This window comes from Opisthorchis viverrini (assembly GCF_000715545.1).
Source record: "Opisthorchis viverrini unplaced genomic scaffold opera_v5_60, whole genome shotgun sequence".
NCBI lineage: Eukaryota > Metazoa > Platyhelminthes > Trematoda > Opisthorchiida > Opisthorchiidae > Opisthorchis > Opisthorchis viverrini.
Window position 1 is genome coordinate 1,786,194 of NW_008751712.1, and position 11,228 is coordinate 1,797,421.

General features: G+C 42.8%; 1 protein-coding gene across 1 annotated transcript in view; it reads left to right on the plus strand.

Annotated features, from left to right (window-relative positions):
- The window catches only part of T265_13327 (hypothetical protein), a gene marked incomplete at both ends in the record, with an annotated part of 47,040 nt that extends 36,281 nt beyond the window's left edge, over positions 1-10,759 (plus strand). Inside the window, 2 exons of the mRNA XM_009168351.1 lie at positions 2,429-2,593; positions 10,548-10,759. Of these exons, the coding sequence (XP_009166615.1) occupies positions 2,429-2,593; positions 10,548-10,616 (234 nt within the window). The remainder of the gene's footprint in view (positions 1-2,428; positions 2,594-10,547) is intronic.
- Between the last annotated feature and the right edge of the window lie 469 nt (positions 10,760-11,228).

Genomic DNA, 11,228 nt, shown 5'->3' on the forward strand with positions numbered 1-11,228 from the left:
AGACGTTGCAAGAAATGGCGGCTAATCGATGTCAGTGGCGTTCGTGCTGTCAGTTTCTTTCCAGATTGTCTGATTGAGCGGTTGGAGGTGTAGACACCTCAGTATGCTTGACATAGGCCAGCATTAGGTCCGCTCCCTCACCCACTCTTTTTCTCTTCTCTTCACTGTATGGCTTTTGATACAATTATATATATATATATATATATATATATATATAACTAAACGAACTTCATGGTTGTACGACAGTGAAGCATCAGTAGCAACACTGATGTTGCTGTCTGATGATGATGATGATGATAATGATGATGATGATGATGATGATGACGATGATGATGATGATGGTTTCGCTTCGGTTCGGGCTCATCACTTTAGCACAGTCCCCGAGTTTCCCTCAATCTTATATTCTACGTAAACCGAAATAGCATGGAATTAGTACGCTCATTTGATGATGATGGTTTCGCCCTTCTTCGGGCTCATCACTTTAGCACAGTCCCCGAGTTTCCCTCAATCTTATATTCTACGTAAACCGAAATAGCATGGAATTAGCGAACTACGCTCATTTGCAAACAAATTTGGGTTTGCTCACCTGGAACCCCGCTGAATCTCTTGTTTGGGATGCTTTTAAGCATCATACTCAAAACGTCTTCGCAAAAGTCCATCTAGTTGAATCAATTAAACTGGCCCGATGATGACAGAGTAAACCAGCTGAGAACATCTGTCGGAGATCTCGAGAGTTTACGGACAATTTTCGAGCATTAGGTGTCAGTGTTCTATGGAAAACAACTCATCCCAGGACAAATTCAAAGCACATCCGCCTCGTATATTCGACTGGCTCACTTGTTTTAATTTTTCCCATCGAAGTCCGCCCGCTCATCTTTGAGGTTGCCTAGAAAACTTGTAAAGTTTTAAAACTAACATCCATCCACTTAATCTTGAGGCCCATCAGCACACGCAAGGGACTATTCCGGACGTTAGACATTTCACAATAGGTTATGTGTACACGCAAATATCTTTTAAACGCACTTGATCTCACAGGACCACTGTCGATTGAGAGATGGCAGTTCGATCCGTCACACTAACGCTAGTCTGGGCGAGGTAGTTCAGTTGATTGGAGCGAGAATTTACTGAACGAAATGTCCATAGTTCGAACCCTGCCACTGCAACTCGATTTCTCCTGTCTTGGCTTGGGCAACCTAGCGGTATCCCAGCTTTCGTGCTTCTTTCGGGTGGCACGGCAGCTGGAAATCGACTCATTTTAGTTTGAGGGTGTTCCTAGCCTGTCCCCAGGGACGCAAGTAGGACATGCGTTGTGTCTTGGGATGTACAAGCTATGCAACCAACTGGGATGGAATTCGCAGTGAATGCGTATAGCTAGATTGCGTACAACGTCAAGAAAACACCGTACGAAAGTTTAGAAAGGAAACATCGACAGGAGTTTGGCCATGCCTCCTAGAATAACTTGGGGGCCATAGAATTGAGCGCGTTCATGTTCACATTCATGTATATGGTATGTATATATGATATATATGATATATATATATATATATATATGATACATGATATATATATTCATGTATATGTATATACGCGTTCCCACAGAAATAAGTCTGTCAACTGTAGGGAACTATCACAAAGATTGAATGACGACCAATGAAAATACAGGTAAAATATTCCAGCCCGGATGAAAATCGATAAAGTGATGAGCGCACGATGCTGGTCGATACTGCGTCCGCGTCTGATTAGGTCTAAAGAGGTTGTTGTCGTTGTCTCCCAGAGTTTTCTTGAAACTGATGTACTTTAACCGACTCAGCCAAAGTTGGAGAGACAGGCAGTAGTTCATGCATGACCCTGTTGATTCTTGCAAGTTGGCTAACTCTGTACCTCGGAAGTGGAATATTCACACAGCATGTCCGAATAGCGGGTTTAATACCCAGTCCTTACTAATTTCTGAAGATTTTAGAACAAAGTGATTTGGTTTGTTCTTAACGGCTTGAATAAACTGAAAGTCCGACGTTTTTTCAAGTACTCACTTGTAGAGCAGAACAAAGTGATTTGGTTTGTTCTTAACGGCTTGAATAAACTGAAAGTCCGACGTTTTTTCAAGTACTCAGCATCCTTGTAGAGCTGTCGAGAAGTGAACAACATTGCGATTTGTAGGTTGGAAAATAAGTCTCAAACAGAAATAGAATTCCGACAATACCGCTGAAGACATTGAAACTGACAGCGTATCTCCGTGTCACTGATGGATAAGCGTAGCAATACAATCATATTCATTGATTCAAGAGGTTTCATTTTGCACCCGGATGCGTCCAAACGGATATTACCGAACCGAATGCATCCGATAGTTAATTGGCTAAAACGTACTCAGCATTTTCAATCTCCTGCCTAACTACAGCAATAAGACTTTGTTTTTCATGTTCTTCTTTAGGACATTGTACTTTGGTTAACCGTGGGTAACATTCATCTGCCAAGACACGAGGATCTTCCAAACACTGTGACCACCGGCGGCCGTCTCTCATTTTACATCCAGCCACACAATTTGTTCAAGCACAGTCCTGATGCCTACAGTTGTGACCGAGTATATACCAATACGGTAAGAACAACCATTTTACGCGTATAGTTCGTTACAAATGTGTTTTAACCGTGTTTTATCAGCAAGTGTGGTTAACGAAACCGAGACGTTCTGTGAACATGTGAACATATGCACGTATAGTACTACTAAATAACTGTGATTTAGACGTTACCATAAGGTTATTTTCGAAACTAGATTTCCGGAGTAATGTAGGCCAGAGAAGGATGTCAAATGAAGCTCGAAAAGTATAAATGATCACAGGCGGTCAAAGTGAACCGGGTTAGATGACTGTTTGTAACGCACTACTCATAAGGTTGCTAAAAATTCGTCGACCGCCCACGACCGGTTTCGCCCTCCTTGGGGCTCATCAGGTAGGCGCAGTCCCCGAGTTTCTGTCAACCTCTTGTTCTAATTGAAACCAAATTGCATGAAGTTACGAAACCAAATTAGTTTGCAAATGAGTGTAGTTCGGGCTAGACAACGTTGCTAAGAATGCGGTCAAAGGCGGAGCAAGGTTTGAGTGCATTGTGAGCAAACTGTGAAATGTTTGTGTCAGCACCTAAGATAAAATATTCATTAGTTCTTTCAAACAGTTAACATAACAAATAAAACATTTTTACTAGGTAAACCGAGGAAAAACACATATATTTGGTTAAAATCGAAGTACTCACTGCGTAGGACATTGTGCACGGCTGGAATTCGCTCCTTCGTTTATAGTATGGTTTTTTTGGAACTTCTGATCAAAGAACGCAAGTGTTTTTACTACACATTCAGAGCACGCTGTGCGTTAAAAGTGAACGCCACGGTCATTTTTTTTTGACAAAATTCACCTGTGGGTGATATGTTGCACTCGTATTGTAACTTACGTCCTTCAGCGTAGTGTCAAGTTAGATCTTTGGACGAGTGTCAACGTTGCTGTTCATAGTTTAAGTTAAACGTATAGTGATTCTTATCTAAACTTTCAACAAAACAAGTTATTTTGCTTCAGATGAAGAACACTTGAGCAGTCATCGTTTTTAGGGTAGCAATAAATCTACCGATTGCTACCAAACCTTTCCGAAAAAACTAATTTTCTCATGATGAAAAACACTCATTTGCGAACTAATTTGTTTTTTTCCGAGAGACTCACCTGGAACCCAGCTGAATCTCTCGTTTATGATGCTTCCAGGCAACTGAATGTGCTACACCAGTCGCTACGATATTCGAGATATCGCAATACATGTATATTTGTAAGACACTACTCATAAGGTTGCTGAAAATTTGCCTCATAGTTCGTGAACCAAACGCAATCAGTCCAATGACCACTGGTAGTTTCGGGGCTAAAATTCGGGATCGCTTTTGGGCATTTCATCCTGCACATGATGCTGATTTATGCTCAAGAGCACCGCTTCGTCCTTATTGGGAATCACTGGTGCAGTGAGCCTCAGGAAACTCAAAGGAGTCCCAAACCTGCCACCTTCGAGCTAGTAGTGTGTGCAATTTTAACCATTCAGCCACGAGCGCCTGGTCAGCCATCTATATGAAAGATTCTATATGTGGTGAGCGACTGCGCGTTAGCCTGTAATGTTCATCTTGAAATCAAACACCATGTGTGATGGTATAACTGCTTCAGTCATACTTTACAATCCTGGCCGATTACTCTACTCCCCAGAACCCACATGATGAAGTATAGATCGTGATTTGACGCCGCAGACTGACAAGCAACCTTTGCGATGCACTGCTAACACATCTACACCAGAAGCTGATTGCTGAATGACTGTTTTTCATACTCTGGTACTGGGTGAATTGTATTGGGATAGAGCCTTTGGGGATGAAGTCCCTCGAGGATGTAGTGGCTTTTGCCACACCGGTTGAGTTTGTTAGTGCTCTAGTTGTGCTGTAATCAGGTTGATTATCGGAAGATCATTGAAGTACTAACAAATGTATGTTTTATCAGAATGGTGATGGATACAATAGTTAGATGAAATTGATAAAAATAGATACAATGCGAAATGTGGAATAGGCCAAAAGGGGATTTGTCGTTTGAGGACAACTGTTGAGAGTTCCTGAGAGAAGTTCCGTATGCGGGATGTGTCTTCTGTTCAGTATAGCTGCTACGCGTGTTTCGAAGTGAGCCGAGGAGACTTGTGGATCTCGATTGACTTCCTGTCCTCTGTGCGTGCACGTGTCTGTTGGGCCGAGTTGTATGGCTATTTATTGTGTGGAGTGTGAAGAGAGGGGTGTCCCTTCGTGTTTGATAATTTCACGAACCTGAATACAACTTGACCTGAAGGGGGTGAAGTTCGTAAGCCTGGCGTGTGACGCAGGTGGTAGCGGCGTAAACAAAAATGGATGAGAATTTGTAGTGTACAAGTTGTCGGCTAAGGTTGCAAGTGGGACAGGAATTGTCACGTGGTTTGAACGTCTGTGGCGAGTGATCTAGTGAGTGACAGCTACATGTTCTAGGGAAAGTCCGCTCAGCTAAGGACCAATAGTTCATCCATTATTGGTGGCTGGATGAAACACGTTGCGGCACCTCAATTTTCTCAACGTCTCCCTGATCAACCGAACGTTGATGGTACTCCAGTTTCTAGCAAGTCCCAACGACATGCCGACTGTTGGGACCTTTCTATACTGAAGCTTAGAGACTTCGACGCGTAACACACTACTGCTTTCCGTCTATCATTATATGAAGTGGAATTACTTTTTACAGTAGTGAATCACTTGATTTTTTATACCACGCCTTTGTTGAGGATACGATGGTTGTGGCTGGTGTTCCAGCATCTGGAATCCCCTTTCCGGAAATGGTTTGGTTGTTATATAAACCCATGTGAATTTCTACAGATGAACGCAATGCACTCAACTATTTTCTACTGAGTCGGTCCAGTATCTCGCCTAGGGGTGAGATGATGAAAAGATATTCGACAACCGCGAGGCTTCTTGTTTTGTTTTTCCTAGGAGAACCAGCTCCGAACGTAACGGGATTGCCAATGGAATAACCGTTTTTCGTTGAGGCAAATTTTATTGGTTGTTCTTCACTCGCCCTTGACGGATGAGTTGTATTCTTAGTATCACTTCTGACCGCTTGTACGCGGCAGTGATCAATAGATCAGCCGGGTCGCACATTCATTGACTTTTCTTGTTTGGCCAAGCGCACCAGGCGATCACGTGGCTATCCAGAACGGGGTTCACGGTAATAAGAAGGCATTAAGGGAATGTGGTCCACAACAAGTTGGCGACGGAGCATTTGGAAATCGAACTCCACAATGCCAGTTTCAGATGAGGAACTGATTTCGAGTTTGCAACAGCAACAGGCAAAATTTGAAGAGTCTCGTTGAGGTTAGTCGAAGCAATCCTTCACAAATTGGAAATTCGAGACCCAGCCACAACTGAAACGAAGAAATCCTCTGTTGACGCTGTTGCGAACAGTATGGTTGAGTTTCACTACGATGCAGAATCCAATTCCACCTTCAAATCATGGTTCCGAAGATACGAAGACATTTTTCGGACGGAATTTGCAGATTTTGATGATGTTTGGAAATCACGACTGTTACTCTGGAAGCTCGGGACAAGCGGGCATGACAAATTTATTAATTTTGTTCTCCCCAAATCCTCGAAAGACCTTTACTTTGATAAACTTGTGCAACTGTTGAATGATATTTTTTGCGGACCGTCTTTTTTACTGAACGTTCTCCACAAGAGTCTGAAGCTGGTCAAATTAGACATTGATGACTGTCTTACGTATGCAAGAGCAGTGAAACGTCAGTGTGAAAGATTCAAACTCAGGGATCAATTTCAATATCCCATCTTTATCTGTGGGCTACGGTCACCAGGAAGTGCCGATATCTGAACACGATTGCTAAGCAAGATTGAACAGGATTCATCAGTGAACCTCCAAACGGTTACCACAGATTGCCAACGTTTGCTAAATCTTAAGCACTGTACAGCCATGAGAGAACGCAATAATCTATCTCAGTCCGGCCACTTGCACACCGTTTCGAAGATTATTCAAAGGCCAGGTGCGAAGAAGCGATGGAGTTCAGTCCAATAATCTATCTCAGTCCGGCCACTTGCACACCGTTTCGAAGATTATTCAAAGGCCAGGTGCGAAGAAGCGATCGGTGGAGTTCAGTCAGCCACCTACACCCTGCTGGCAGTGCAACGAATGTCACTTGGTCCGTTTCTGCCCTCTCAAGAAGCACCAGTGTCAGAAGTGCCACAAAAAAGGACACAAAGAAGAGTGTTGCCGCACAACCTTCCCCCAACAAGGCAACAAACCATTCAAGCGAACAGTGCGTCCTTCAAGGCCACAGATCATTACAAGCCACTCCCAACCTGGACTGGAAACGTCAGAGGGAAACTGTGGTCCACAACAGTTCTCATATCCGTTACGGTCGTCGAAACGGACAGAATCATGCCGCCAGGCTGCTTAATGCTTCATGATTTACTTACTGTGGATGAATCAGTAGCACAAAAACACTTGATACCTGACTCCACACCTGGGGAAAGCATCACCCTAGACACCTTCCGAACTGCTAGTTTAGCACAAAAGAAACTACTCATCATCTTGTGAGTAGTTTCCTTTATAAAAATATACTACGATCTCTCGAATATCGTACCAACTGAATCATGCGGCGGCCTGTGTGCAACACATTCAGTTGTAGAATATCATAAACGAGAAATTCAGTTGAGTCTCTCGTGAAAACCAAACTGATTTGCAAATGAGTGTATCTCTCTAGCAGTTTGGTAACAGGAATGACCCTCCTGAGTTTAGTGCAAAACCCCCTCAAAATACATCAGCAAATCATTTTTCAGGTGCGTTCAGACAGAACCTCTAGAAAGAGAAATTCTCACTGAAGCTTTAGTAATGTAAATCAGACGGACACAACAGGTTTCTGAACACTCTTTGACAGTCGTTTAACGGTTTTGCTCCTTCAGTACTCCTCAGCAAGGCGTAATACACGAGATGAATCCCTCTTTAACCTGAAAGTACTTTGGAACTTAAAACTCTGCCGTTTTCACTAAGCCTTGTCTCCAGGCACAACATAGGTCCGATGCGAATTTGCGGACTACGTCAACCTGATAAACCCAACAAATGAACAAAACCGATCCCGTGCTATCGTGTTTTGAGCACATATCAAAAACATATACTGCAATATCTCGGATATCATGTCATATGGGACATGCGCCTCCGTTTGTAAGCCACATTCGGTTGAAGGATACAATAAACGAGAGGTTGATTTATGAGTGAATGTATTCCATCAGTAATACAATGAGTACGTATTCGTTCTAAAGAAGCCAGGTGATTGGAAGCATACAAAATCCATATTATTTCTCATTTTTTGGATCATTTTTCGCTTTCAGAAAGGATTATTTCAAACTCATATTGCGTATACCAATCACGCTACTCATGTTCTGTCAATCAAATTTGTCTGATGATTCAATCACTCATACAATTACCCAGAAGAATCACATGTCGTGAATGACACGAGATGAACGGATAATTTCAACCTGAGTTTTTGGTTAGCATACATGTCAGCATGTGCTCTCTAGGGACGAATAGAGGGAGCATACAGATGGCATACACGCAGAGCGTAAGAGATGTTCATACAGTGAGCTGGACACTTACATCACCGATGGAGGTGAGATCTTCAGTGCGTGTGTCGTGCCGCCCGTCAATGACAGGACATCGAGTGGCTGTGTACATATATCTATATACGTACCGTTGGTAGATCAGCCAGACAGTCCAACTAGGCTAACAAACTAACGAGAAATCATATCATTTGAGGTGTCGGCGATCTTTTCATATTCAGCGGTCAACAGGTTACCATTTTACAATTTGCCATTTTATCTATGTAGAGTTTTAGTGGTTAGACTTCACGTGCTGTGACGGTTTGCGCAGCTCAGCGACCGATTGAGCTATACTGCGGGTGTCCCCACGACACTCATAGAGTCTCTCATACCAGGTTGGTGCATGGGTAGAGGTCAGACGAACACAGCCTCTTGATCCTCCAAGTTGCGGGTTGGATCATGTGGCGACTTGTTTCGTAGAAATGGTAATGAATGGTAATGCATTTACCGTCAAACACCGCTGTCTTGCGGTTAGGCTTTTGAATCAGAGGCTTTGGCCGAGTACCCCAATCGTCTTCCTATCTAGGTGTGGGCGCCTTGACAGTATCCGAGCCCGCGTACAACCACGAACTGCATATATAAACGGCAGCGAAGCATCGGTTTTGAACACTGATGTCATGCCTCCGATGATGATTAGTGGTTAGCCTTAAGTAAAATGAAACATGGTTCATAGTACGCACATGCTTCATGTGGGCCTTGTCTTAGCTTAGAAGAACAAGCAATTTTAATTTACACGGAATTTGACCGACTCAGGCAGCTAACTCGGATGAACTATATTCACACACTCGATTAAATAGGGCTTCCATTCAAACATCAAAGTTTCCCCAGGGGCTCCCCTTCAGGAGAGAAACACTGTCACTGATGCAGACTTCTCTCACTTCACCGCAACTCTCTGTAGCAACGTATTCGCATTTAGTCATTTATGGGTGTCTCTATGGTTGCCATCTGTCAACTTGATTGAATCGATTAGGTCACATGAGAGCTATCATGGTGACCGCTTTATTATCTTGCCGATAATTTTGAAAAATTTCATTTTTTAAGTTTGAACAATACCTGTTGTATCTTCGGTCAGCTACTTTATTTACATGAGCGATCAAAACCCTCAGCCACGCAGCGCTATACAGAAAAACGATGAAGGAGGCATTACATGAACGTAACGGGAACTACAGTGACATGTACACTACGTTCAGTTGTAAGACCCTTTCGGTGCCTAACTGTCATACCATCAGAAGAAAGCTCGAGAGCTGGGATACTGCCAGGTTGCCCAAGCCTAGGCAGGGGAATTCGAGAGGCGGAAGTTGGGTTCGAGACACAGACCCTCCGGTCAGTAAATTCGCGCTCTATCCACTGAGCCACCTCGCTCCAGCTCCACAGTACAGCGGTGAGCGGTCTGCAACCACACACGTACATTCTGCCCGTCAAAGATGTAATTAGCTCAAGTCTAGAAACCGCGCGAAGGTCCGAGACAAATGAAAGTGTGTCTCTATTTCAAACAACATCCATACTTGAACAGGGGGCGGGGAAGTTGGCTAAGGCGGTTTGAAGTCAATGATATCGTGAAGCAAGAAAAATTTAGTCTTGACTCCCTTTCAATATTCATATGAAAAGTAAAACATTGCAGATTTCTGACGGATTTGTCCCAAGTTGTGCGAAATAATTGCGACTGATGAAAAACTGCAATAATGGATGCCTAGAAGAGTTCAAAGATATGATCGAACATTTTTGCACGAACGATCCGACAGACGGCGGAGCATGACAGTTGTCGTGAGAAAGCTAAGCATGACACCAGCGGCACGTAAGACACAATACGTTGACGGTCTTTTGGATGAAAAGATAGTTCGGCTTCCTTTGTACTCCTGACGCAAAGCTATTCTATCTAATCAACTGGTGTTTCTGGACCACCACCAAGAGTACTACGTGTTAACAGTTCCCGAAACTAAATGTAGACTAGTAAAAAGTCGTAGTCGATAGATCCGTTTCATCCAAAATATACTATCATAATCAAAAGACTATAGTCCGAATTCATGACTTGAATTTATTTTAGTATCACACCCACCAATTTTTTTTTCAAAAAATGAACTTTGAACTTTATGCATCCATAATCTAAATTGCCCAGCTAGAATATATGCTCCAGTTTCTCCCATTGTTCTTTAATTTCTATTCAACTCTACCTGAAGTATACAGATTTTGGGCCAAGACATAACAGTTTATAAGGAATACTGGTGAGATTAAACTAAGCTTGTAGTATGATAGTTACTGTAAAACTGCTAAGAAAACTGCTAAGAAAAGTTCCGACGGGACAACGCGACTAGTAACCGACCAATTAGTCATTGCTTCATGTCATTTGTTCCCTTGCTTGATTCAGCTCGAGGAATGGCTCGAAGGATTTTCAGAACCAAGTTTCTGCCACACAGAAACAGTGCCAACTCTATGAACCAAAGAACTAGCTTCTGACAGGTCCTACTCACTGGAGAAATCGCGAAATTCCTGCCTGGCGACAAACACATCCACGAGATTGAAGCAATATTTGTGTAGCTTGACTTTTTTCGATACTCATTTTAGCTTTATCGATATCTGACTCACCATTACTACTTTTTCCATATGCAATAATTAGCCTCTATCTGAAGTTCATTTTTACTTGGAATATAGCTGAAAAGGGAAAAAAATTCGAGATAGATAATGAAACGAAGAGGTTATCGGCTGTGAACAGTGGTCAGCAAATCAGTCCTAATTTTCATTTGTGAGGGCTTAAGAAGTGATAAGACCACCCTTGAAAGTTGAGCGGTCACTTATTCAGTTGATTTTATTCAGTAATAATATCTGAATTAAAGTCCAGCTGGTTTATCAGTCCCAAAAACTTCTCAATCATTACTTGCTGTAGATGCCATAGACCTTGTCCGGTAATGATAGTGGCAAATGGCCTGTCAATGCTGCCACGAGTAAACGATTGGCTGTGGCAAAACCAATCAGCGATCAGAACACACCGATCGATAAGACACACTGAACTGCATCCCTGTTTGTCATGCAACGTGAAATGATGAGTAAT